The sequence below is a fragment of the Penicillium crustosum genome (assembly GCF_028827405.1).
Source record: "Penicillium crustosum strain IBT 35664 chromosome Unknown utg000001l_segment0_segment0, whole genome shotgun sequence".
NCBI classification, from domain to species: Eukaryota; Fungi; Ascomycota; class Eurotiomycetes; order Eurotiales; family Aspergillaceae; genus Penicillium; species Penicillium crustosum.
In genome coordinates, this window is record NW_026623122.1 from 6,838,845 (window position 1) to 6,865,605 (window position 26,761).

The 26,761-nt window shown below is 48.7% G+C and overlaps 11 protein-coding genes across 11 annotated transcripts; 7 read left to right on the plus strand and 4 right to left on the minus strand.

Moving 5' to 3' along the window:
- Positions 1-178: 178 nt before the first annotated feature.
- On the minus strand, positions 179-2,266 carry N7487_002595 (uncharacterized protein; the record flags this gene model as incomplete). Its single annotated transcript, XM_056870342.1, has 1 exon — positions 179-2,266. The coding sequence occupies one exon, from the start codon at positions 2,264-2,266 to the stop codon at positions 179-181; it is 2,088 nt and encodes a 695-aa protein (XP_056735126.1).
- Positions 2,267-5,413: 3,147 nt separating this feature from the next.
- Positions 5,414-7,705, plus strand: N7487_002596 (SWAP/Surp domain-containing protein; the record flags this gene model as incomplete). Its single annotated transcript, XM_056870343.1, has 3 exons — positions 5,414-6,271; positions 6,318-6,490; positions 6,562-7,705. The coding sequence occupies 3 exons, from the start codon at positions 5,414-5,416 to the stop codon at positions 7,703-7,705; spliced, it is 2,175 nt and encodes a 724-aa protein (XP_056735127.1).
- A 342-nt stretch (positions 7,706-8,047) lies between these two features.
- Positions 8,048-8,982, plus strand: N7487_002597 (nuclear transport factor 2 family protein; the record flags this gene model as incomplete). The annotated part of the gene is made up of 6 exons (XM_056870344.1): positions 8,048-8,054; positions 8,240-8,257; positions 8,417-8,481; positions 8,557-8,628; positions 8,705-8,803; positions 8,866-8,982. 6 exons carry the CDS (start codon positions 8,048-8,050, stop codon positions 8,980-8,982), a joined length of 378 nt encoding a protein of 125 aa, XP_056735128.1.
- A 268-nt stretch (positions 8,983-9,250) lies between these two features.
- N7487_002598 (PQ-loop repeat-containing protein) lies at positions 9,251-10,327 on the minus strand (the record flags this gene model as incomplete). The annotated part of the gene is made up of 3 exons (XM_056870345.1): positions 9,251-9,851; positions 9,948-10,205; positions 10,260-10,327. 3 exons carry the CDS (start codon positions 10,325-10,327, stop codon positions 9,251-9,253), a joined length of 927 nt encoding a protein of 308 aa, XP_056735129.1.
- Positions 10,328-10,860: 533 nt separating this feature from the next.
- N7487_002599 (WD40 repeat domain-containing protein) lies at positions 10,861-15,173 on the plus strand (the record flags this gene model as incomplete). Its single annotated transcript, XM_056870346.1, has 4 exons — positions 10,861-11,276; positions 11,345-12,764; positions 12,791-12,928; positions 12,981-15,173. The coding sequence occupies 4 exons, from the start codon at positions 10,861-10,863 to the stop codon at positions 15,171-15,173; spliced, it is 4,167 nt and encodes a 1,388-aa protein (XP_056735130.1).
- Positions 15,174-15,743: 570 nt separating this feature from the next.
- On the plus strand, positions 15,744-17,489 carry ish1 (double-strand break repair enhancer MSC1; the record flags this gene model as incomplete). The annotated part of the gene is made up of 5 exons (XM_056870347.1): positions 15,744-15,828; positions 15,882-15,932; positions 15,984-16,131; positions 16,181-16,960; positions 17,015-17,489. 5 exons carry the CDS (start codon positions 15,744-15,746, stop codon positions 17,487-17,489), a joined length of 1,539 nt encoding a protein of 512 aa, XP_056735131.1.
- A 637-nt stretch (positions 17,490-18,126) lies between these two features.
- Positions 18,127-18,370, plus strand: N7487_002601 (uncharacterized protein; the record flags this gene model as incomplete). The annotated part of the gene is given in 2 exon segments (XM_056870348.1): positions 18,127-18,219; positions 18,239-18,370. Coding segments are annotated over 2 exon segments (225 nt in total), but the record flags the coding sequence as incomplete, so codon positions are not given.
- Positions 18,371-19,837: 1,467 nt separating this feature from the next.
- Positions 19,838-20,529, minus strand: N7487_002602 (cytochrome b5-like heme/steroid binding domain-containing protein; the record flags this gene model as incomplete). The annotated part of the gene is made up of 4 exons (XM_056870349.1): positions 19,838-20,068; positions 20,144-20,381; positions 20,447-20,471; positions 20,526-20,529. 4 exons carry the CDS (start codon positions 20,527-20,529, stop codon positions 19,838-19,840), a joined length of 498 nt encoding a protein of 165 aa, XP_056735133.1.
- Positions 20,530-21,173: 644 nt separating this feature from the next.
- N7487_002603 (uncharacterized protein) lies at positions 21,174-22,729 on the plus strand (the record flags this gene model as incomplete). Its single annotated transcript, XM_056870350.1, has 2 exons — positions 21,174-21,304; positions 21,355-22,729. The coding sequence occupies 2 exons, from the start codon at positions 21,174-21,176 to the stop codon at positions 22,727-22,729; spliced, it is 1,506 nt and encodes a 501-aa protein (XP_056735134.1).
- Positions 22,730-23,209: 480 nt separating this feature from the next.
- Positions 23,210-23,535, minus strand: N7487_002604 (translation machinery-associated protein 7; the record flags this gene model as incomplete). Its single annotated transcript, XM_056870351.1, has 3 exons — positions 23,210-23,307; positions 23,360-23,449; positions 23,514-23,535. 3 exons carry the CDS (start codon positions 23,533-23,535, stop codon positions 23,210-23,212), a joined length of 210 nt encoding a protein of 69 aa, XP_056735135.1.
- Positions 23,536-24,241: 706 nt separating this feature from the next.
- On the plus strand, positions 24,242-26,752 carry N7487_002605 (putative serine/threonine protein kinase (Prp4); the record flags this gene model as incomplete). The annotated part of the gene is made up of 3 exons (XM_056870352.1): positions 24,242-24,969; positions 25,024-25,244; positions 25,308-26,752. 3 exons carry the CDS (start codon positions 24,242-24,244, stop codon positions 26,750-26,752), a joined length of 2,394 nt encoding a protein of 797 aa, XP_056735136.1.
- Positions 26,753-26,761: the final 9 nt, after the last annotated feature.

Here is a 26,761-nt window from a genome sequence, read left to right on the forward strand (position 1 = left end):
CCCGCAAGGCCAGTAGCTTGCGGGGACAAGAGGAAGATAAAATCACACAGTCAAGAAGGAAGACGGTCATGTGCACATGAGTTTGAGACCAGTTCGCTGGCCAATCCAACGCCAACGCCTATGTCCGCAGCAGGAGGGACCACAATGAATAAATGATATTGTTTCAGGTTGAATCCAACTAGTCAGTCAGAGACACACAGTAGCACGGGCTGGCGTAAGATGCCTGGGCAGTGTATGTCTGGGCAGTGCCACCTTTATAATTGGTGTAGGTAGTAGTTGGCGTGGGCTCATTCTCTTTGATGTTGATGATGTTGCCCGAGAGAAGTGCCAACCCCCCGTCCTTGCGAATTTGCATTTGCTGACAGTAAGGAGCTTCCCGTGACGGGTCGTCTCGACGCTCCTCCATCTTGATCCTCCGTGGGTAATCGGAAGTGGATTCATCGCGTTTGGAATCAGCAGTTATGCCAGCTGTGCTTGCTGCCATGTCGCTGTTGGTGGAAGCGGTGGTGCTCAACGACTGCGACGTGGACTGGTTAACGTACAAGAAGAACTCCATCATTGTGTTATTCCACCAACAGAACCACGGCTTGTCGCCGACTTCTGCAGTCTGCTTCAGGTTCTTGTAGGCGTTTGCAGCTGCCCATCCGTCGTCCACCCACGCGCGTTTGGAAAGGGAGTTAGAGAATGTATCGTCTGGGACAATGACCAACTTGTCGAACGGAGAAATGAAGAACAGAGCAGGGCCCATGCCAATATCCGTGGTATCAATTGCCATGCTCAATGCTTGCGTAGGCGACGAAGACCAATACGGTGGCTGGGGACCATATGTAAAGGTCGGGGTTGGAGTAACGTCGTCGAAACTGATAGAATGGTGACCTTTGTATTCGCCGACTGAAATCTTGAATTTGCTCGGCGCTTGCAAGCATTTCCAGGCTTTCCCGAAATTCGCCTCGTCCACACAAAGGCCTGATCCATTCTGATAACCGGAAGGAACCATATAGTGGCCGGTAGGTACTTGTTTGAGATAAGTGGGGGTGGATATCAAGGACGCATCCATCTGAGGGGTTGCAGTGACGGTTATAATCGGTAAGGCGCTGGACTTTTGAGCTTCTTGATGTTCTTGCTTTTCAGCTTCTGCGGCTTTCTTAGTTCCAAGAACACCACCAATGACACCTCCAATACACCCTCCAATGAGCATAACAGTCGCAATGAGGACAAACGTCCACACCGGCAGGCCGCAGCATGCGGTCTGTTTCCCCTTGCGTTTGAGTTTTTCTTCAAAGGCCATGATGCCTGTAGTCGCAGCGACTCTTTCCTGCCCATGCCCATTCCCACCATTGTTATCATCACCAGAATGTTCAGGCACCAAAGGCCTTGATGAGGTTTCTGAAATCGGTGGTGCTCTTGGACTTTCATTGTTGAGACGGTATTCGTCTGTTGGGGGGTTGAGATCGGCCGTCGTCTCAGCCCCTGGAGGCTTGGGCACAGCACCAGTTGGATAGCGGGAATAGGGCGGTAGCGGCTCTGCATGACCATCTGGTCCAATGATATCACCCACATCATCAGCCTGACGACCAGCGGGCGGTTGATATGGTGGGTTATGGCCTGGGAATCCGACTGGGATGATATCGTCATCTATTCCTTCCTCAACCACATTCTGCGAGTACATCGCGTAGGGGTGCTGTGGACCAGTTGATTCTTCAAGTGGACGTTCGATTGGGCGTATCGTCGAAGTACTACCGACACTGGGCGACCGGCTGACCCCAACTTGTGGATACATACCATATGGATGGCTGGGTCCGGTGGCTCCGGTGTAGGGGCTGAGAGCGCGGGGAATCGAGAAACGGGAAGAAACACTTTGATTTCGTTGGATCATGGAAGGCGTCGAGTTGAGAGATGAGGTTGAGTTACGGTTATTGGCGAAAGCGTACCCCTTTTGGGGCAGACTTGACCGATGAGGTTCATCGAAGGACACCCGAGCGTCATCACCAAAAGGGTTCTCGTTCTCGGTCGGGGCTGTGCTAGTGGTCCTTGACTGGGTGTTTTCACGAAGAGTAGAGGAGGATGCAATGGACGAGGGACTGTGGGGCCGTTCGATGCGATCGGAGTCAATGGTTTCTAATGAGTATTCGTCTGCGAAGACATTTGGATTGGAGATGGAGGTGCGACCGAAGGAGTGGCGAGGTGTGAAATCCCTGGGGGACCGTGGCGTGTAAGAGGATCGTGAATTAGAGCGAGAATGCTCTGATGAAATATGACCAGACATTTCCTATCGGTCTGGCAGCCCTGTCGGGCCACCTCGTTGTTTGATCAATCCGTTTCGCTACCCGGCGAGGATGGGCAAGGAATGGGGAGCGGATACAGCAGACTCTCTTCAACCCGAAGATGATAAGAAGTCAGAAGAGGTTTGTATTATAGATGAAAGAAAATGTTTTGTAGGATGAGAAAGTCAAGTTGGGGGAAGGGAGGAGTTTGAGACTTTAGTGTGACGAGTTTACTGAGGGGAGCCGGGGGAGACAGAGAAGTCAACCACTCGGACCAACTGAAATTCTTGGCTTTTGGATTTGGATTTTTTCGGGGCTTTTGGACTATTTGCTTTCTTTTTTTTTCTATTCGTGTATTGTTTTTTTTCCCCTTCCTATTCTTATTTCTCTACGGAGTAAAATGTTCTCTTTTTTTGATATATTATGATATTCAATAATGTACTCCGTACGGAGCACTATGATCTACTCCGTGTCTGGGAATCCTCTGACTGCGCTACTACCGCTACTACGCTACTGCGACTAGGGCGACCAACTAGCGAGCCCATCCCGTCTGTGGTGGGCCTAAATCGACTTCGCCACTCTGCATGCTATCTTGTGCTATTTTGATCTTTTCTATCTCCATATACGGAAAGAATACAGGTTCTAGGTCCTAATTCTAGAAATTCGAAGTTTCCAATGTTCTTTTACTTTTTATACGGAGTACGGAGTATCAAATTTGTACCATTTTCTCACGTGAGAATACCAAACCCCCTTTGTGTGTTTGGGTCTGGAATCTGGAATCCACGAACTGGAGAACTAGACCCTGCCGAACCAAATCTTCAGGCCTTTTGAGTCTGGATTCGCGAAAAAAAATCAACTTGAAATCCAAAATGTTCAGACATTAGGAGCGGATTATCTCGGAACGTCTTGTGAACTAATCGTAATCCGAGAAGTTGCAGAATTCTTCACCTGTCAGGATTATGATCATGATATGTAACCCGATGATCCCCTAGGACATCCCCTGCTCACAGATGTTGCAGCTGAAACAAAAGTCTATTCCAATATACGAAGTCAGTGTAGGGTATATACCTGATTAATCGATCTCATAAAATCGATTGTCCTGGCTATAGGGCTTGAACATTATCAGGCATCGTATCCATGGGAGGCCTCTCTACTCCTACCCAGAAAGGTTACGATATTCGGTCTCGACACAGATATCCGAGGAACAGCGGTATGGATCAACAGTTTCAGCCGTCCAGGGCTTCTTCGGTCCAGCCCCTCTAGTACGGGGTTGCGTGCGTAACGGGTCCATCCAGGGCCAACCCCGTCTGACTCCATCTGACTCCATCTGATATTGGATAAATCGGTTTTGATTTCCACCTGATATCCATATACTACCATTGTACTAACATTTTAGGAGAACCTGAGATAGTTCCTTGGTCTAATTCTAGACCTGGTTCATCAATGACTGGGATCAAGATCTACAGGAACTAACTAGTGAGTTATTTAGCGTAGGTCACATGTGACTGGGAAATTCTCAATTCCTATAAAATCTCTCTATATTTCCCTTCTATGTTATTAGCAAATATTATAAAACTTACTCTAGAAATGTAAATTTGATACTATGTACCTAACTACTCAATCTACTGGCCATTATTGGTGGCCCACCTTGTAAATACTATACATCCCCTGATCACGACTAGATCAACCGCGTTTCTCCATCAAGAATTGCATAACATATGTCGTACAGTGGAAATGCGAAGTGCAAATCAATTATTCCTCAAGGAGAATAAATCTCATTTAAATGCTTTAATAGAATAGAGGAATATACAATAGGTGGTTGATATATCTACCAAGGTTTTCATCCTAACCTTTGTCTAATACCAAACGCATCTTATAAGCTCTTGTTGACACCCAACCTGGTTCATCAACTTGATACAGTGCATCGCGGAGCTCATTGTTGTGTCATCTGAGACATTCGAGGTGGTCCACCAGGGGCCCCAGTTTGTGGAGTAGGGTCGATGGTCCGATGTAGATCCAACTCTATCGCGTAGCACATAGCTATCAGATATATAAAGGACCTTCAACTTCAATGAATCTTAGAAGGACGCAAAAGAAACCTCGCTTGCTTGATTCACCCCCCTGAAATACCACGTCTGTAGTTTTCAGGGCCATCCATCCTCGGGTAATCTTCCAACGCATGGCCCATACATATTACAGACGGCAATTGAAAGTAAGTGTGACGTGGAGTAAGTGAAATATACTAAATTTCTCAGCTCATCGGTCTAATGATGACCATGCGAGATCTGAGAGCGCTGCGACCCGTGAGGCCTTAACAAGCGATTCAGAGACTACCATATTTTTATCGGGCAGGATATGCACCTCCAGAAGAGCTAGACCATGAGCCGTACAATGTGCAACATGGCTTTTTGGAAACCCAGATTATCCCAACCTCCTTCTACCGACATTGACCGGAAAAGGCATAACATGTAGGTAAGCATAGACCTAGCGGTAAGACTATACTTAACACCAATGAATTAATATCATCCGACTTTATCACAATACAGCGACCTCATTTTCAAATATGTGCAAGTGTTTCGGCCCCAAACTTTCCCGACTACTCCACAACCTAAAAAGCTTCGTATTCATTCAGTCCACTAACCAAGAAATACCCTGCACGCGTTAATTGGTTTTTGGGGAAGCTACATACGTTGACTGGACATTGGTTTTTACACCCCTGGCCCCACCCGCTCACCGCCATGGCAAATATATACCGCCTACTAAAAGCGGTGACACATACCATACTAAATTTGAATTCATGAGCTGACCGGCAGTATATTATATAATCATAGGGGTGTGGTGACTGTATGAGGTTGTACCGGCCCCGGAAACTGTCCCAAACTCGGAATAAAGTAGAACCGAGATTCGGGACACTCACCGCCTACTAATTATAGTAAAAGTACTGCTGTGCACGTGCCAAAAGCATCGACTGATGATTGGATGTAGCCCGACCGCCTACTATGGGGTACCTAGGTAATTCAGTTATTTACGATGTTTTGATCTTCTAGCTCTTCTAGGAGTACTGTCTCTTCGGATTTTACTCAAATTGCTTCGTCCTGCTTGTGTCTGAGGCTGGCTACTTTTTCCTGCAGTTGCAGTTCATCCTCATAATGCCGGATGAGTCGAAGGCGAAGAGCTTCCCCGACGTCTCGGCGAAACTCTCCGCGCTTCCAAAGAAATCACTTTTTGAGCGTCAAAAAGCTGAGGCGGAGGCCAAACGCGCCCGGGAAAAGGCAGAGACAGCTGCAGTCTATGAAGAATTTGTCAAATCTTTCGAAGACGAGGATTCGGTTGTACCGCAGTCATTGGATGGAGGATCGGATGCATTCAGAGGCAGGGGTGGTGGTCCTCCCAGGCGTCACTTCGCAGCTTCCTCTTCGCGCGGCAGTGGCCATGGACCATTAGCCCCCCCCCGCCGCCCCTCTCTTACACACAAACGTTCCCACGAAACCTTCCCCCCCTCCCGTCGCGACCATCTCAAATTTGAAAACATGCTTACTCCACCTGAAGCCGACAGAGCACTCGACGAGGAGAGAGCAGCTCCCAAACCGACGTTGTACCTTGCATCGCTTCCCCCGGGGACATCTCTGTCAGTGATTAAGGCATTGATTCCATCGACCCTCACCGTGGACAATGTCAAGATCATCACCCCGCCGGGAGAGTTGCCAACCCACCGGGAATCCTCTTCTGCCATCATCACCCTTGCAAGCGACTCAGCCGCCTCCAATATTGACGCAGCTGTGAGTGCGCTGCAGAACAAATACCTTGGCTGGGGGTACTACCTGAACCTCTGCCGACACCTTTCTTCTACTGCGATCAATCCAAACATCCCTTTGGCCACCGGCATCTCGTCGACTACTACTTCTCTTCCGTTTGGTGCCGAGCCTATTCCACTAAGTTCCACCACAAGCATGAGTCGGGCTCCACCACCTGGGCCACATCGCGGGGGGATTCGCACCCCCAAGCTCGTATGGACCAAACGTTGGTCGAAATGTCCCAACTACTCAGGTGCAGGTGCAGCTACCGACAGACATAAGAGTGTTAAGACAGATACACAAGACTATTGAGAGACTTGTGAAACATGGTCCTTCATTTGAGGCATTGTTGATGAGTCGGCCAGAAGTCCAGATGGACGAAAAGTGGTCCTGGTTGTTCGATGCAAGGTCGCCTGGTGGTGTATACTACCGGTGGAAATTGTGGCAGATAATCACAGACCCCAAGAAGAAGAACATTGATAAGCCGGCTCTGATCTTTGAAGATGGTCCGATCTGGTTACCCCCAAACAGCATCTCAAGTTTGAGAACGTTACTCGCCTGGAGCAATTTGTGACACACCCTGACTACGACTCATCTGACGAAGAACACTCGGATGAGCCGAACGCACGCGCCGATGAACCTAACTTCTTGAACCCTCTGAAGATGGCCAGACTTACTCATCTCCTTGCACGACTTCCGACGACCCATGCAAAGCTCCGACGAGGAGACGTTATGCGAGTCACAGCATTCGCCATTGACCACGCGGCAATCGGGGCATCCGAGATTGTCGACGTGGCTATTCGAAACGTTTTCCGGCCACTCGCTTACACCGGAGCCAACCCAAACCAGGAATTGGAAAAAAGTGCTGCTAGACTTGCGACCACAGATACGGACAATACAACCCAATCCGATGAATTAATAGATATGTCTTCTGCGAAGCTGGTCGGCCTCTATATCATCTCTGATATTCTTTCGTCGTCGGCAACCAGTGGCGGCCGCCATGCATGGCGATACCGCCAGCTGTTCGAAAACGCTCTTCGCTCGCGCAAGGTGTTTGAACACCTTGGTCGACTGGATAAGGACATGAAGTGGGGACGGCTAAAAGCAGAGAAGTGGAAGCGCAGCGTTGGCTCCCTTTTACATGTGTGGGAAGGGTGGTGCTGTTTTACGCAATCGAACCAGGATCATTTCACTCAAGTGTTTGAAAATCCACCACTTACAGAAGCAGAATTGCAGAAACAGAAGGAGACCGAGAAGGCCCATGCAGACCAGGCTGCTGTTGCATTTGCCAAAAGCAAGAGTCGATGGAAGACAGTTGATGATGAGCGGGGCGGAAAGTTCGACCCTACTCTCCCTGCGAATGAGAACAATCTATCTATCTCTACCAACGCAGTGGACGAATCAATGCATGGAAAGGATGGAACCCCAATGGAAATCTGTCACTTGAAGAACGTTGATGGGGAATTCATGCTTAAGCCCCCCCCATCGGGCGATGAAGATACCCAAACCGAGATACCCCAGCAGCTACCTCAGCACCCAACCCAATCTGACAAATCCGAACAATCAGCTGGGCAGCAGGAGCCAGAAACACGACGACGAAAGCCACGACCCAAAGCTGAAGACATGTTTGCCTCGGATTCGGAGTAAGGTTGGGCACGATTGTAATTGTACAGATCATGGATAGCATCGGATGATACCTGAAAGATACTTGTAATGAATAACAATGAACTATGAATGATTATTTAAAATATTTTCTCTTCCAAGGTTAAAGCATTGTGGTTATATAGATAGAGACAGTAGTACGAGACCTGTCACGGCAGAGGCTCTTCAATACATAAGGCAGCGAGGCATCATCGGCAGAACATTTCCTGCCCCACAACCCCTCATCAACAAATACCTTTCTCCTTTCGCGCTCAACTTCCTGTACCCTTCAAATATAATCGCATCACCTTTTTCCTTCTTTCATTCCAAACCCACAACTTCTTCAAAATGGCTGGTACGTCTTTCCCTCTGACTTGGCTTGTGTATACCCCTCCCGAAGGGGATGGAGGGGTCTGATCGTTTGGATCCCAGACAGTGTGTGACTATGTTGCGCAATGCGTTGGGGACTTGACGAAGAAGGAAAAAAAAGAGTGAACATAAAGATGGAAAATTGACTGACAAGCTTGATGATTCATACAGATTTCAACGCTATCGCCCGTACGTTATACCCTCACTTTCTTGGTTCATCCATACACATCCAGCAATGCGGCTCCCCCCCCAACGATCCTGCCACCCTAGGTGGAAACGATTCCCCAAGAGATGGATGTTATATCATACAAAAATAATAATTTCCTAACTTGTGATCAACCTGTACAGAGCAGTTTGTGCAGTTCTACTACCAGACCTTTGACGGAAACCGCGCTGGCCTGGCTGGCCTCTACGTAAGCCCCTCTCTCGAGATATCCTTACCAGCGAGAGATATGTGAATCGGACTAACAGCAATCATCAACCAATAGCGTGACCAGTCTATGCTTACCTTCGAGACAAGCTCGGTCCAGGGTGTCTCTGCCATCACTGAGAAGCTCAGCGTTAGTCAACCCCCAAAGCCTGACCCTCGAGGGTCAACATGAGAAGAATATTCTAATACTGATTTTGCGACTCTAGGCTCTCCCCTTCCAGAAGGTTCAGCACCAGATTGCCACCTTCGACGCCCAGCCCTCCAGCGCAGATGGAATCGTTGTCCTCGTCACCGGCGCTCTCCTCGTATGTTGAATGCCCATGACTTCTTCTGTTTTCTTAGCTAATGTCAATTTCTCCATCAACAGGTCGATGAGGAGCAGAAGCCTATGAACTACACCCAGTGCTTCAAGCTGCAGCCCGACGGCGCCGGAAGCTACTTCGTGCTCAACGATGTCTTCCGTCTGATCTACAGCGCCCAGTAAATTACGGGCCCCGAAACAAATACCACGACGCAATGACAGGGGGATGTACTTTCTTGTGAAGAGGATATTCCTTGGAGGCGATCGGGTTAGATATCTGTCGTATTGTCGCAAGTGACACCCCTCGACTTGCGATATTCCCATGGAAGAATTTATTAAGAATTTATTTTTTTGGATCGCCGATCATTCTAGAACTGTATGGGATTTCTCTATCGAGCTACGAGCTAGCACCATATAAAAAGAAACACGCAGCAAATATGTTATGCGCACATCACTGGCTCTGAAGTAGTGGTGTCTCCTCGGATGGCCGCTCCTCATGCGCAAATTCCTGCTGGGCACTCTCACCAGTAAGAGCAGATCCATTGGGTGCCCCATTCTGATTAGCCGGCTGCCCAAACTCCCGCTTGTCGTGGGACCCGAAGTACTCAAAATAGATTGCCATCATCAACAAGGTACCCTGCAAGCAGGCCGTGACAACTAGCACTCCCCAAATACTCCAGCCACTCCAACCCTTACGGGCAGCCAGGCTAGCAGCCCAGACAAGACTCCCCGGCGTCTGGATACACATCATGGGGATACTCAAGCTCCCCACGCAACGCAACCGGAAGGTAGTGTAGATCTGCGGGAAGTACTGGATCGACGCGAGGATCGCAGCTAGAACACCGAGGAAGTTCGCCCAGGCTGGGACAGCAGCCGGCTGGCGCAACTCGATCGCTAGGGAAATGATGATCGTGGCAAGTGCATGCAGTAGACATATTCCCGTTATGACGAGCGCGGTGCGGTAGGTCGGACCGCTGGGGGTGGAAGAGACGGTGTCCACTGGGTCTGTGGGGGATGTGGCGCGCGGGAAGTAGATCACGAATAGCAAAAGACTAGATACGGTTAGACAAGCTTGGGTGTGGGTTCGGGTGTGGATGTTCGGTCGGAAATTGGGAATCAGAAATCATTCAGCGTTTCGGTCGACTCACATGGAAAAGAAACAGAGCCATTGCATGGCTACCTGGAATACACCCAGTAGCCCTGCGAAGCATGCGATCCCGCTGATCTCCTGGCAGCAGGCGACATCTTGTGCCGTGGATGGGAATACTAGGATATTGGCAAATGCCGATGTCCCTGATGTGACCCCTAGGAGGATGAAGTATGGGGAGATGCCGAAGGAGCTTCGTCGGGAGATGATGCGGATGTGTTGTGGGAGGTATGAGAAGAGGATGCCGAGGATAATCAAACTATATGGTGCGTCAGTGACTGGAGACTGTTGGTTTCACATTTGGGGCACGTACACAGATAGCACAGGTTGGAAGATGCCTGGCGAGGCCAGCTCGCGGCAGTAGGGTGTTAATGGGTCCATTGTTGTTGTCTTTCAAATGTATGAAGCTCAAATGAGGAGGTCGGGGTTCGGAAGCTCGTGACAACAGCTGATTACACCAATTCGTCACATTGGGGATTTCGTTTTTTACTTCAACGAGATGAGAGGGAAATGTTATTTTCAAAAAGAAAGAAAAGGAATTCCCAAGATATTATGACCTTGAGTACCTCGTTGGGCACCGCTCTTTAGTTAACTAGCTGGCTGCCTTGATGCCTTGCTGCCTTAAATATATGGTGTCAGTATCTTCTGCTATGCCTAATAAGGATTAGTGTCAGACGTTCCACTATTTGTACATACTTTGTAGGTCGTGCCAAACACCTCTAGATATCGAATCTTTACTTTCTTATATATTTACAGTTTTCTCTTTTTTTCTGTTCAAAATTTGAGGACGCAATCTCCTTTTGATGAGACGGCTAAGTCTCGAAGAAGAATTTGGTCTTATGCATCTGCCCCGCTTTCTCAGCTGAACAATGGCTGAACAATGACCTGGATTCGGCTTTCCTCAACAACGCATAATGGACGGCCTCTCAGTAGCAGCCAGTATTATTGGTGTGATCCAACTGGCTGGATCTATTGCCAAACTATGCGGTGGTTACATCCAAGATGTAAAGGATGCTAGCGCCGACATCATTGCTCTGCGACAAGCGATCAACGGTCTCATTAGTGTTCTTGAGAACCTTGCAGCTATTCTCAATAATCCTAATTCAGGGTTGGGTATTACACTTGTGTTGAAAGATGATATCCGAACTTGTCTCTTGACACTAGAAGCCCTTGAAGGGAAAGTTGGCATGGGAAAGGGCAAGAAAGCGATGAAAAGACTTGGATTGCGAGCCCTGAAATGGCCGCTGAAGCGTTCAGAGGTCGAAAAAGTGATGGGTGATATTGAGAGATATAAGTCGTCATTTTCTTTGTCGCTGCAGGTTGATCAAATGTGGGTGTTAGCTGCATTATTGGGTATTCCTCGTGACGTTAACAAAGCTGACTCTGTTCATCTATCAGGACAATCATGACCAATATGGCTGGAACAACCAGCTTGATTGATCAAAACATGGATATGCAAAAACTGCCAGTTGCCCATGGGGCTGAATTTGACTCTTACATGGATCAGCACGAAGACGAGTGCCTTGAAGGGACCAGAACAGACCTCCAGCAACAGATCGCAGCATGGGCAGCATTACCACAAGGCAATTGCATCTTCTGGTTGAATGGAATGGCTGGAACTGGAAAATCGACCATATCCCGCACAGTAGCCCTGTCTTTCAAACAAAATAAGCAGCTGGGCGCCAGCTTCTTCTTCAAAAGAGGTGAAGCGGACCGAGGAAATGCGACAAAGTTATTCACGACATTGACGCAACAACTCATGATCAAGCTTCCTGAACTGACTCCTACGATTCGAAAAGCAATCCATGATGACCCTGCCATTGCGACCAGAGGGCTCAAACAACAATTCAACAAGCTTCTGCTTGAACCATTACTTCAATTGAAAAGCTCGCGTGAAGACCGAATATTGGTGATCGTGATTGATGCCCTAGACGAGTGTGAATCAGAGAATGATATACGGGTCATTCTTCAATTGATGCCACATCTTCAAGAGTCGAAAACAGTACAGATTCGAGTCTTCTTGACGAGTAGGCCAGAGTTGCCAATTCGTCTTGGGTTTTCAAAAATGGCCAATCAGGACTACAAGAATCTCACACTCCATGAGTTGCCGGAAGACGTCACTGCACACGACATATTATTATTTTTGAAGCACCGACTAGCTCAAATCGGGAGGGAACGCTCATTATCTGTTGACTGGCCTGGAGACATCAAAACTCAACAGCTTTTAAAAATATCTGTTCCACTCTTCATCTTTGCTGCTACCATGTGTCGCATACTTAATGATCTTCAATGGGACCCTGTAGACAGCCTCGAAGAGATCCTTGCTTGTCGAGGGGAGAGCGCTAGTCTTCATGGAACATACCTCCCTATATTCAGTCGACTTCTTCTCAATCAGACCGAGAAACAAAAGAAGCAGCTTATACATGAGTTTCAGGACGTAGTTGGTACAATCGTCATCCTTGAAAGTCCTCTGTCTGTTATCTCGATCTCTGCACTTCTTGGCATCCCCCAAAACGTCATCAAGTTGAGATTGAGCTCATTGAACTCGGTACTGAGTATCCCGCAAAATGAAATCATACCGGTAAGACTTTTCCATCTATCATTTAGAGATTTTCTCCTTGATCCGCAGACATGTGAGAAGACTCCATTCGCGATAGATAGCAAGGTGGCACACTCGAAATTGGCAGCTAGATGTCTTTTAATCTGTTCAACTTTGCAAAAGAACATCTGTGGACTTGAACATGATGGAAGTCAAAGATCCGAGATTAGCATCTCATCTATCAGCCGTTGTCTTCCCCCGAGCTTCAGTACTCGTGTCGTTTCTGGGCCTATCATTTCACGCAGGGTGACGACTCAAAGTCATTGCCTAAAGTTCTCGCCTTCTTGCAGACACATTTCCTCCACTGGATGGAGGCAATGGGGATTTTAGGCCTTGCACACGAAGTGGTAGGAATCATTGACCTCCTACACCCTTGGCTAGATGTGAGTTTATTCATTATTTGATACGTATCCATGATGAAGCTGATCAAGGCAGAGCCACAAGTCCCATGAGTTTTCTGAGTATTTACAGGATGCCAGGCGATTTGCGTCAAGGAATACCGCCATAGCAAATGAAGCTCCTCTCCAGCTTTATTGCTCAGGTCTTCTATTTGCTCCGAAAAACTCGATTATACGAAAGGCCTTCACTAAGTACCTTCCTACGTGGATTTCCAAAGTCCCAGACGTTGAAGCGAATTGGAGTGCAGACATTCACTCTTTTGATCTTTTCTTGCGGGTGGGGGGCATATCCTTCTCCCCGGATAGCCAAATTTTAGCATACGTTGCTTATGATGGCAGTATTAAGCTTTGGGATGTCATGACAGGCGCCTTGAAGCAGTCTTTGGGGCAGCATCCAAATGGTAAATGGAACGTTTCGCGGATTTATTTTTCGCCAAATGGTCAATTCCTCGCGTCCACCAATTTTCGGGATCACACTCTTAAGCTTTGGGATCCCACCACAGGTACATTGCAGCGGACACTTAGCCATCCACAGTGCTCCCCTCGCAGTCCGATATTCTCTCCTGACGGCCGCTTCTTGGTTTCTCCTGCATGTGACCCCAATCACCCCACACTCTTCCTCTGGAATATGATCGAAGATTGCTTTGAGAAGGAAACAGCCAACACCTTAGGAGATGTTCAGTGTGTAGCATTTCTCCCTAATAGCCAGCTTTTAGCGTTCGCATCAGCTGATGGCTCGGTGAAGTTGTGGGACCTTGCTTCCGGCAATCTTCAGCAGACCTTGGAAAGCTACACAAGGCAAGTAAGATGCCTCTCATTCTCTCATACTGGTCAATTTCTCGGGATACTATGCGAGGATTATAGATTCAGGATCTGGAATATTGTGACTGGCGCAGAGAAGATTCTTCCGGTTGGGACATTTGCCGGAATCTTCTCACCCACCGAGAATGTTCTCGTGACTGTATCGCATGAGTTTTTGTTATCGTCCTGGGATCCTGACACGGGTCTTCCCCTGAAGAACTTTGAAGGCAGATATTGCAATTGTGATCAAGCATTTTCTCCCGACGGCAAGCTCTTGGCCATTGCACGGGACCAATCACAAATAACGATATTGGATATGTCGACAGGCATTTTGCATGCTCCTTTTGGCGCACACGCTGATACCGTATTATCTATGGCTTTCTCTCCCAACGGCCAATTTCTTGCGTCTGCCTCGGAGGATAAAGTGGTCAAAATTTGGCATGTTGGTGCAGGTATACCAAAGCCGGAACAGTCTTACGAGGGTCATTCAAGCAGGGTTTGTTCATTGACCTTTTCCACTGATGGTGAGACCCTGGTCAGTTGCTCGGATGATGGAACAGCTGCACTGTGGTACCCAAAGACGGGCAGTTTATCCCAAAAGCAAATATTGGGAAGTTCCCCTCGACCAGGCATTGCATTGGCACCCAGTGGCGAAGTTCTCGTTTCTATATCAGTCGACAAACATATCATATTGTGGAGAATAACCCAGTCCACAATTGTACCCATTCCAACTCTTCAGGGTCTGAGCTCTGCAGATGGGCCATGTGAGACTAGTCGGGTGATCTTCTCTCCCTGTAGCCGCATTATAGCCTCCATTTCAGAAACCATTCAGCTTTGGGATGCAGACACCGCGACAGGCTCTTTCCGCCTGAAACATACTCTGGGTGGGCATTCGGATTATATTCGGGGTCTATCATTTTCGCCAAACAGCCAGCTTCTAGCAACTTTCTCAGACGATGAAACGCTCAAGCTTTGGAACACAGCAACAGGCTCTTTGGAGAAAACATTTGAATGCCATCCGATGACTGTTTTCAGGTTGGAGTTCTCTCCCAATGGCCAGTTTATTGCCTGCTATTTGATTGGTGAGAATAGAGGGGATATCTATCTCCTAGATATTGCTACAGGAGATAAAAAACAGATCTGGAGATCTGTGGGATATATCCTCAGATTAAGGTTCTCTCGAGATGGCTCATATTTGAATACTGATTTTGGATACCTGGACATCCAGCCTGAGTATTGGCAAAGTCCCATTTCTTCAGGGGATGATGTGGAGATTTCCATATTAGAGTCACACTGGGTGACCTTTAACCGCCGAAAGACATTATGGCTGCCCCCAGAGTACCGACCCAGCTGCTTCGCGATCTATGGCAATGTTCTTGTGCTCGGATATGGATCAGGAAGGGTTCTGTTTATAAACTTCTGTCCATAATGGTCTTGTGGAGGAACCCAAATGGAACTTTCCATCAGGTGCTTCTTTTCAGGTATATATCTGGGTGCATAGTAGTACTTTAGAAGTAAGACCAGAGCTCAGACTTGGAGCTACATGGGAGAAGTGAGAGAGGTAGGTGAGCGGTGAAGGGACTTTAATAGGAAGGGCAGGAATACGCTTAACCCAAAGTGGCACGCCAAACCATATCAGGTAATTCATAGAAACTACGATATAGGGCAGGAGAGCGTTATATAGAAAAAAAGTGGCATGTATACAGATACATATTCTATAAATTATGTATATTAAATATATTAAATACTTACTGAAAGAATTATGACAATGTTCCAGACATGGGCAGAATCCAATGAACTGATGATTCATGCACTCCAGTTCAATTCAAGGCAAATTCCCCAACTACGTCACTGCGCAATCATCCATGCTTGGCCCTTTCTTGCTTTTGCAGCTCTCTTTAAAGTCCTCCAACGTTCCTATTCCCTTCACCGGCATATTCATACTCCATTCTTGCTGAACACCAAAATACTTCCATCATTTTGTCCAACACAATACACCATGAAGTTGAATCTGGCCACTGGCCTCCTCTGCCTGCTCGCTTCCACTGAAGTAGTGGCAGCTTCCAGTTGGTGGAGCAAAGCTAGTATGTTGTCCTGCGTACAAAGATCCCCTTTCGCAAGCTAACGTTATCGACAGTCTACAACAAATGGCATGAATCCGAGCTCGAGCGATGGCTCTCAGACCATAGTATGTAGCACTTCTCTTTCTAGCAGCTTCATATACTCACACTTCATACAGATATTCCCCATCCCAGTCCTGCCGACCGCCGCGACCTGGAGAATCTGGTGAAGACCAATTGGGATAACAGGGTGCAGAAGCCTCTTGGGCAAGCTGCGGAGAACATCAATCATGAGCTCCACCATGCTAGAGAATGGGTCTTTGATACGTAAGGTGCTCATATCTCCCTGTTATGAGTGAAAGCTGACTTGATATAGTTGGTCCGACTCTCAGTTAAAGGCATTCCTTGATCGCCACGGCATTCCTGCTCCCCAGCCCCGCAGGCGCGACCTTTTGATCAAGACCGCACGCGAGAACTATGAGAAGATCGCCACCAAGGTTGGCGAGACGGCTTCTTACCCCGGAAACTGGCTGTATGAGGAATGGTCCGACTCGGATCTCAAGGAATGGCTCGATGAACGCGGATGGCCGGTGCCCCAGCCGTCCAATCGTGACAAGCTCATTGCGTCTGTTCGCCGCAACTCGCGCATTATCAGTTTGCAGTCCCAAAGCATTGCTGCATCTGCATCCGCTGAGGCTGAAGCCGCCAAGGAGACACTGAGTGATCAGCTTTTCAACGCCTGGTCCGACTCGAAGCTAAAGGAATTCCTTGACGAGCACAATGTCAAGGTGCCCCAAGGCTCGAAGCGCAATGAACTCATTGCTTTGGCCCGGAAGAACCGTTACTATCTTTCCGGCAAGGTGTCGAGTGCCTCCTCCGCTGTGGAGGAGACGTTTGGTGCCGCCACGACCAAGGCTGGGAACGAATATGCACGCGCTACCGACTATGCCAAGCTGAAGATCGAAGATGCTTTCGAAACTGCGCTGAGTGGCTGGTCTAACTCCCGCCTGAAGGCGTTCCTTGATGCTCGAAGCATCCCTGTCCCTCAGAGCGGCAAGCGTGATGAACTCGTTGCTACGGTTCGCGCCAACGCTCACAAGGCTGCCAATGGGTGGAACCAATACAACTTCGATACTTGGGATAAAGAGCACCTGGTGTAAGTACATACCTGACTATTGATTTTATGATCTCACTGGCTTACCTTTCTCAGGAATTACCTGTCTGCCGTGAACCACAAGGTGGCTCAGCAGGCTGATGCCTCACGCGAAGAGCTTATTAAGAGTGCAGAGGACTCCTACGCCAAGGCCTCCAAGGTTGGCGGTGAACAGTACGCCTCTGCAACTGCTGCCCTTGCGCAGGCGACTGGCACAGCCAAGGATGCCACTTTCGACCAATGGTCGCAATCCGAGCTCAAAAGATACCTGGACAACTACGGCGTTCCTACGTACCAGGGCTCGAGCATCAATGAGCTCCGAGCTGCGGCCCGGCGCAACGCTCAGTACTTTAAGTACGGCACCGCAAGCCCGCAAGCTACCATCTATGCCAAGATTGTGGATACTTTGCAGTGGGTTTTGGATCAGTTGAAGATTGGCGCTGCTAGCGGCCGTGCCCAAGGCACTGAAGCCGCTGAAAAGGTTCAGAAGAAGGTCTCTCAGCACACAGAGAGCCTGCGCGGAGAACTTTGAACTACTCTCCTCATATTCAGATCTTTCTTATTATTTTTCTTCCGCGACAAAGTTGGGATGCACGATGGGTTTTGCGATATCTTTTAAGTTACGATGATTATGACATTTGGATTGTAACATTTGAGTTCGAATGTTTTTATTGCAAACTATTAAATAGTCTTCAAGCGTGATATGGATTTTTGTAGACTTGGTATTATAGGACATTTGCTAGTTTTGTTGTCCGTAACACTGATGCTTTCATTGCAAGCTTACATAGGATGTGATTGGATGGCTTATAGCTGCAGCGTAAGTGTTCTTTACGCGCTCCCCCAGCGGAAACGTATAATAACCACAACTTCCCCATCTTTCGCCTTCCTCTCATACCTCTATTTTCCCGAATCACTGCGCTATCATATACCGAGCAAGTCACAATCTCACTCTGTTAAGTTACTCTGTTTAGTATAGCAGGCTGCTTATACAGCCTCTGCCCTTGACAATGCAGGACTATAATAATTTGATACACCTGGCTCAAACATATTTTGGAGGTTATATTTAACAGTCGTCTGCAATGTCGTTCTAAATATCTTCATTTTGGTACACACTATCCTCACGATCTATCCATATATGTATACTAATTTGTCTACTTACTGTGATATAGTCTCCCTTAGAAAGGTCGAAATCCGAGAAACAACTCGTACTAAGGGATGATGCCGGTTTGCAGGGGCGTTTGAATGAAATCCTTGGCCGGCCGGTGACTGCGTTACTTCAAGCGCAATCATCAACTCCAAATGGCAGATTTTAAGGCCAGTATACCGGAAATAACATGGTATAGGGAAGTTCCGGATCTAGTCGTGATCAATGATAGCTCTGCCATCAAGTTTCAGAGTCAGGAGGAAAGCTAAAGTCCCATGGTCCCGGGAACACTTTCATATGCTGTGGGATGGACTACAAAATTTTGAGACTGGCTAGAAGAGGAGATTTCGGTATACATTTTGTATGATATACACTCAACCCATGATGTATTCATGTACTAATATATCCAGAAAGACAGTATTGTTGGAGTAGATGCCATAGGTTGTTGGCACCTCGGGCAGCAACATCTCAGTGGTTGGATAGTTCGAGAGATTGTCTCCTTGCGGATAAAACTCCCTTCCTCCGCTTATAGTTCTACATACTATAACCCCAACAATAATGATCAACAGACTGTATAATTCAGTGAAAAACATTGATATCCCTTGTAGTCACGTGGCTTCCTGATCTGCAGCCTCCCGCGATCCACCCGTGGACGCTTCGCACTCCCGCCCCCTTCCTCATATCCAATCAAATCACTTCCAGGGTCCACTACCGGTTACTTTGCACAAGAAAACGAGACAAACTGGCATTGTTTCGTGACTGGAAGGTTTGATGATATGAAACCCGATGACAGAATTCTCGAGGCCCTAGCGGACTCGTTGGAAGCAGCTTGTATTGTTCCTGATAGTGAAGCATGATGGTTCGAATTGTCTCTGGCAGGTATCGAGCCCCAATGTTGATACTAAGGCGGTTTGACTGGCTAGTAGTGGCACGCCTGTTATCCCCATGTTCTGGAAATATGAACTTGAAGATCTGTAAGATAGGGCGCATTATCTCATTAGGGTTGACTAAGTAATCATTCATACCTATGTAGGTTTGATTCACAAGCCGCAGTTTACAACCGCATTTAGACACAACGATTGTCCCGAACTCATCTCTCTGCTAAGTGGAGCTCAAGGGGCAAGATCGTCTGTTCAGTAACTTCCTAACCGGGGATCCAATCATTGCTGATTTTGAACACTAGTGGAATGGAAGATCCGATCGACCGAGATGCAACAAGTGGGACTATAAATGGGACTCGTTTAAGGGCCTGCAGGATATCTTGCACCTGACGGACTGGCCCAGGCAACTTCTTCCTGGCCTGCCATACCCCTTTTCGGTTTTGTAGGGAGAGTGGGCTCGGACTTTTTATTGTATTATTACAAGAATAGTCGGCTGCTTACGCGGCCTTGCGTGTTCTTTCAGATGTTCTTTTTAGGTGTTTTTAGGTGTATACGAATATACGAAGGCAGTAAAATAAGCATACTTTGTGTAATAGACTTTTCTATTTATAACCTTTGACTGTGTTAATGCTAGTGGTAGAGCACTGGCTAGTTGGGGTTACATTCTGGGGACCTGAGATAGTATTGCAAATAACCCCGAGATCCGGTTGCGCCGGTTTTGAATTGATGCCGAAAAATAAATCACAGGTTCGTCGTGTTTTCCAAGCTCATGCTCGTCCTTGTAAACGCTAGATATCGGCCATTGTCGTACATACCCTCCGAAATATGTATCTCTCCAATCCTTTTGCTGCGCGATCACGATTTGGGCGCTTCAGGATCGCCCTCGGCGACCAACTTTCCAACAACCAGGTACTTCTCCAAGAAGCGGTCTTCCCACGACTGTAGGTTCTCCAGCTGCTCCGCATCCAAATCCTTCAGGTCATCCAACGGTGCCGATAGGTCCTTGGTCAGCATCTCCTCATCGAAGCTCTGGAAAGCCAAGCCGCGCGAGGCGTCCCGGCCAGCGAAGTTCTCGTAAGGTCCACCCTATTCCAATCGTTATGGTCAGCTTCGGCTCCAACGGCGCTATCCGGTGGAATTTCCCGGATTCCAAACACATACAGGCCCATAGAAGTTCCTGCCAGGGGTGACATCGAAGACACGGCCACGGACGGATAGGTAAACGGGGCGGCCTTCCTCGCCGTTGAACTCAATAAGACTTTTGGGGGTATAGGTCTTGAAGACGGTTGGCGGCGGAGCGCTGGGGAGAGTGATTGGCGCCTTGGGGCGGAAGTGCCAGTACACCAAGACTCCGAAAAGGGAGACTAGGATCAGGTTGATGGGGGAAGCGATAGACATCCTGTTGGGGTAGCGAGCGGTTAGTTGGGTTGGTGTCCCATCTTCCATGACGTGGGGGACACGAACACTTCAGCCTGTGGCGCGGAGTTATCTGTGGTTACCTGATTAGCGTGTATTCAGACCATGAGCAACGTGGAACACATACCCATTGAGGCAAATGGTTGGATTTGGAGAGAGAGCAGGAAAGGCCGGAGGCTCGGGATGACATATCTCTCCCCGCTCCACGTGATTGGACCTTTTATACAAAGTAGACATTCTCTTTCATTCTTTGGCTTCTTTAGCTGCTTCGGGGTTTATATTTAGGAATTATCTAGTTAGGTACTTCTCTCACATGTAAATTGATTGGAGACTAGGCTCTCGGACTTCAGATTCAAAAAACGTAAAACGCCCGGTAGTCCCTGAAATGTTTCAAGAGCTCTCCCCACTGGACTATCGCCCCCCCATTTTAATCTGCCCACTTCTATTAATATTAGCGGAGGCCATGTTATTTCAAGTTATTTTTATCATTGATTTTCTTGTTTAGTTCTTCTTTGCATTTCTGCTTAGTCGTTCGAGTCATTTCTCCCTGTATAATTTTCTCCTTCCTATATTCTATAGGCTTCCGTGTTGGGTTGGGCATCGAGGCTGAGAAGACCAGAGCCCCTTCTACATTTTGCGATCCTTTACCTCTTTTCATTTCCCTTTCAGCCTTTTTATCTTGACTTGAACTTTTTCATCGTTTTATGTGAAATTTGCGCTTTCATTTCCGACCAAAATCAGCCACCTGTCACGTTTAGAGCGTGAGAAAATCGACATGTGGTCTAAAAGACCGTTCCACAAGCCCAAACGGCCCTCGATCAGCGGCCCCATACTGAGCGGCAATCCACCCACCACATCAGACCCTGTGCATGATATGGTCGCAAAAAAATTGCCCGCTCTACCTGAGTAAGTCTCATGTTTTCTACGTGTTGAATAGCACATCTAATTGAAATCAGCGATTTGCATTCCTCGTTACAACCGGATCCTGTTAATAGGGGACACTCAGACCTCTCCCCCGCTGTTTCGCCGATGCTTGAAGCCCATAGGCGGGCAAGCCAAAGTAGTTTCTGTGTCTCGCCAATCGGTGACGGTGACCAATTTTCTGATTATGCGCGACAGGAGTCTGGGGTCTCGTCATCGCCAACTCCTATTCCCAAGATAGACTATGTCGAGACACCCTCTCATTCCCGGGTTCAGCCTGTCCAACCTGTTCAGCCTCCCTACCATGAACAGAACTCTAGGCGATTTATCTCTGGCAAATCGACGCGCTGGGATAACTTTTCAGGTGAACCAACCATGAATGATTTTGGTAGACCTAGCCAGGTTGATCCCCGCAACACCTCTTTCCACAAACCCCCCGGGGCCAATGCGCCCAACCTACTAAACTGGGGCCAAGGATTTAATGCCAAAAAGACTCTCGACGCAGCTCGAAACCGGATCAGCAGTTTCTCGAAGACCGAAGATCTTTCGCAAAAGGAACCCAGAAGTAGATCGGCGTCACGTGGATTTCCAGTGGAAGAGCATTCCAGCAAGCGCAACGGCAACGGCGCGCTAAAGACGAGTCCCCAGCTCGATAACTTTAGCTTTGCGCCTACAACTGTAACTACCATCACCGCCGGTGGTCCAGTATCATTTCCCCGGAGACCGGCCACGGAGCACGCTCCAACCCGTCTACCAGTGGAGGACAAACCACTACTCAAATTCGACACCGATTTCAGCGACATGATGCTCATGAGCGACGAGCCTAGGAGCCGTTTCAGCGCAACGACATACACGGCCACCGAACCCGGCAGTCAAGATGCAAGCCCGCGGGAGAGTATGCATCTCGAAACTCGGTCTACAGACGACCTATCCACATCCTCTATCATGGCCCGACGCCGTCCAGTCCCAACCGGCGTGCCGACTTCGAAGAAACAGCCTGACTCGAGCAAGCCCGTCCGAAAGCCCACGCCATCCCAGGTCGCACAACAGGGTGGACAGATGCCCGCGCAGTCACCTTCGCCTCCACCTCCACCAGAGGTGCCACTAGATGCGGAGGGCCGCATTAAAGTAATGGAGACCAAGAGGGACGACCTAACTCAGCGCAGATATAGTCTGGAGTCATTGATCGCTGAATTGAACAAGGCCCTTCAGCCTACCTCGGCTGCGTATGACCTGGCTGCCAAAGCCGAGGTCCAGAAGAGCATCAAGGGCATCGAAGGCGAGATCGCGGATATCAAGAAAGAAGAGCATGATCTTGGTATGAAGATTAGTCGAGCGTGGCGTCGTCTGGACGAGAAGGAGAATTCTGGCGATGGCAATAACCTCTGGGTGAAGCGAGTCACTAGTTAATGGCAGCTGAGTGGTGATTTGGTCTATGTTTGATTGTACCTATTTTTCGAGGCAGTTTGCTTGTTCTATTTCCGATATTGGGGCATGTGGTTGTGTTTTGAGCGTTCGATTCCCCTGCATGGCAGGTTGATACCCACTTTATTCGGAATTTGCCCAAGCTGTGGCGGTTTATGTTGATGTATTTTGATCTGACTAATCTCGTTACTGTTTAATGAAATTGATCATTCTAAGCAACTCATGTATGTGAAAATGCGATCAGGCGCGAAATAGGTATTGGTGGCTAAAGATATACAGAAGACCCATAGGAATGAACCATGAGTGCAGTGATGCTGGCGCGATCACACATTCGAAGCCACCCATCCTCCGCTCTCTCATTGAACATGGCTCGTGTAGGTCGTGAATATGGACTCAGGAAACCCGGTGTCAAGGCTCGTTGTGGGGAGTTTTGGCAAGTGATTCGTCGAGAAGTATGCGATCCGTTTATTTCTTGCCGGACTTCTTAATGCCTTGCTGGCCGGTGTTGAGAGGACCCTTCTTGCCCTTGGCGGCGTCCTGCATCTCCTTGCGGGCCTTGGCGTCTAGAATGTTGTCAGTTGAGACCCTCTAAATAGGATGTCCAAAAATCCATACCAGCCCTGAGCTTGGCCTGGTGAGCGAGCTCATCCTCATCGAGTTCCTTCTTCTCCTTCTTGGCAGCCTTCAAGGGCTTGGCCTTGCCACCTGTAGATCATAAAATATTAGGGAACTGGATTTCGAGAATAGTAGAATATTCAGTAGAACGAACCTTCTCTGCCGATACCACCCATTTTGTCTAAATAAAGTAACTGGGAGAGGGAGTTGAAGAGAGCTTGATAGAGCGGGGTGAGTTTACGGTTATGAGAGAAAAAAATATATGAGGGGTGCTTATCCAGACCCTCAGTGGCTAGGCTGAGGCGAAGTTTGGGTTTGGTACTGCTATAGATATTACTAGTGGTATTGATATTGGTGCTGTTTCAAGACCATACACCCTCATCATGCCGGAAACCAAGCCTTTAACCAGGGACTGGTATTGAAGATACCTGGAAGACTAGTGCAAGAACAGTTAGCGGGGTAATTTTAAAAGGTAATGTTCCGCCGGGCTACTGCCAGTGTATACGGCAGAACCAAACCGACCGCCTACTACAACTGTCCTAGCGTGGACTGTGCTATCCTACTCCATCGAGCCTTCGCCATGGCGGGCTTTGGATCCATCTCTTGTTGTAATCAACATCCTGTGCACGTGCTTTTACCCGCCTTTCAAGCCCACTCCCTAAGCAAGCTATGCGCCAGGGATTTTAATCACTTTTACAAGGCTTTGGTGTGAAGGCAGGCCTTTTACAGCCGGTTGGACTTCACAAACCCTTTTGAAAAGACTTACTGTCGCTGGAGCTTTTGCTAACTGAGCCTTGTTGTTGAAGCTTCCTCCAAAGGCCGAGTGAGGTGAACAAGAGAAGAGTCTACACGCCTTTGTTGAATCCCTTGGACATTGCAAACATGTCGTATCCCAGGTCGAGGTCCCCATCGGTCCCCTCTGAGGGTGAGATCGTTGAATCAGGCCCAGAGACGAAGGCAACTGCGTCAAAACCTCCTCTTAATGGCACCACCGTTGACCGTCCCACCAGAGCTAGCCCATCCTCTGCCACCAGATCTCCCGCATCGTTGAAAGGCACTAGATCGCGGACCAGGTCCCTATCGAGATCCCGCTCTCGCTCCCCGTACAGAGAGAACAAGACCCAAAAACGCAGTCACGACGATCTTCCCGAGTCCTATGATGGTAGCTACGACCGGCGACCCCGCCATGAGCCTCCGAGACACTACAGGTCTAGGTACGACGACAGACGCCGTGACAGACCCGCTTCCCACAGGCGCCCGAACTCATACTACGACTATGACCGCGAAGATACCCATGGAGATGCGCTACGATACAGTGATGATTATGACCGACATGACCGACACAAGGACAAGCGGCAACGCACCCGCAGCCGTAGCCGATCCCCTTACCGTGAACCAAGAAAACCCAAGCAGTATTCAGGCGACGAACTTGATTCAAACGTGGTCAATCCCAGGTCTTCAGCGGACACCGGAAGGCGCTTGCCCACCGAACAGTTGGTGAGGGAACGAGTAAAGGCTTCGGTCATCACCCAGGACTTGGAGCTTGGTGCTGAAAAACAAAAGAACCAGGTGCAGGCTTCTTCTAATCTTCAAGCCCGTGTGACTGACGAGTATGTGTATTCTGTTACGGACAAGGAAGAACGTGTGACTAACATCCATCTCAGAGAAACCACCCCTAACCCGGAGGTTGCGCAAGAGCCGGAGCTCGCCGAGCCTATTAATGAAGTCGATGCACTTGAAGCTCGCCGGAAACGCCGTGAGGCTATTCGGGCGAAACACCGAAGCCAAGCGACGCCACTCCATCTCAAAGCACTGAACGTCGGCGAGGTTGAAACGGATTCATCCACGCCTGGCACTGAGCCAACTAGCGCAAAGGAAGCATCTGGTGGGTTTCTCTCGGACAAGCTTATCTTGATATCGACGAAACTAATGCATATAAACTCCATAGCTTCTCCAACGGCATCCCCCTTTGAACAATCCGGGGAGGCATTCCCTGGTAGTATTGGAAAAGACATGGACATCGTCAACTCCAATGCGCCTGTTGCCGGAACTGATAAGGACGATCCCTCTGCTGCTGATTATGATCCAACTCTTGATACAAAGCAAGAAAGACAGAAACATGGCAATGGACAAGGTGGAAAGGACGACATTTCCTCTGCAGCGTACGATGAAACCAAGACTACCAAGCAGGACGTTCTCCTCCCTGATGCTCCCGTGGCGCCACCGCCGAAGACCGAGGTGTTCGATATGTTTGCAGACGACGACGACGACATGTTCGCAGAGGAAGCGCCTGAACCCAAACCGGCACATGCTTCGGCCACAGCTGTACCCCAGGGCAAGGAACTGGATATCAGCATGATGGATAATTGGGACGATTCGGAAGGTTATTACGCCGTTCGCCTCGGAGAGCTGATCAACGGACGATACCATGTCCATCAAAACCTTGGCAAGGGAATGTTCTCGTCTGTCGTACGTGCAACTGACACCCAAACGGGGGGTCTGGTTGCCGTCAAGATAATTCGCCAGAACGCGATAATGCGCAAGGCTGGTATGAAGGAGATTGGCATCCTGGAGCAACTACAGGAAGCTGATCCGCAAAACAAAATGCACCTCATTAAGTTCGACCGATACTTCGAGCATAAGGGTCATTTGTGCATGGTATTTGAGAACCTTAGCATGGACCTGCGTGAGGTCCTGAAAAAGTTCGGTAGGGACGTTGGCTTGAACCTGCGTGCGGTTCGGGCCTACGGCCAACAGATTTTCCTTGGGCTGGCTCACCTCCGCCGGTGTAACATCCTGCATGCAGATCTCAAACCGGATAATCTGCTTGTGAACGAGCAACGCAACATTCTGAAAGTTTGCGACCTGGGTTCGGCCTCGCCGGCTTCTGACAATGAGATTACGCCTTACCTCGTCAGTCGTTTCTACCGTGCCCCGGAAATCATCCTGGGTATCCCTTACGACTACGCCATCGATGTCTGGTCCATTGGCTGTACCCTCTTTGAGTTGTACACGGGCAAAATCCTCTTCACCGGCCGAAACAACAACCAGATGCTCCGCTCCATCATGGAGTGTCGGGGCAAGTACCCGCCGAAACTTCTTCGCCGCGGATCTCTGTCACCTCATCACTTTGATGAAATGCTCAACTTCCACAGCGTGGAGGAAGACAAGATCACCGGCCGCCTTCACACCAAAATTGTGGACTTCAAGAAACCGACACGTGACTTGAAGTCACGCCTCATGGCACAAGGAACTCGCGGGATGCCAGATGCTGAGGTCAAGGAACTGACGATGTTCTTGGACCTACTTGACCGGTGCTTGAGTCTTAACCCTGAGAAACGGATCACCCCGGCCGAGGCTTTGAAACACCCATTCCTGGCGCCTAGGGCATAACTAAGTTGC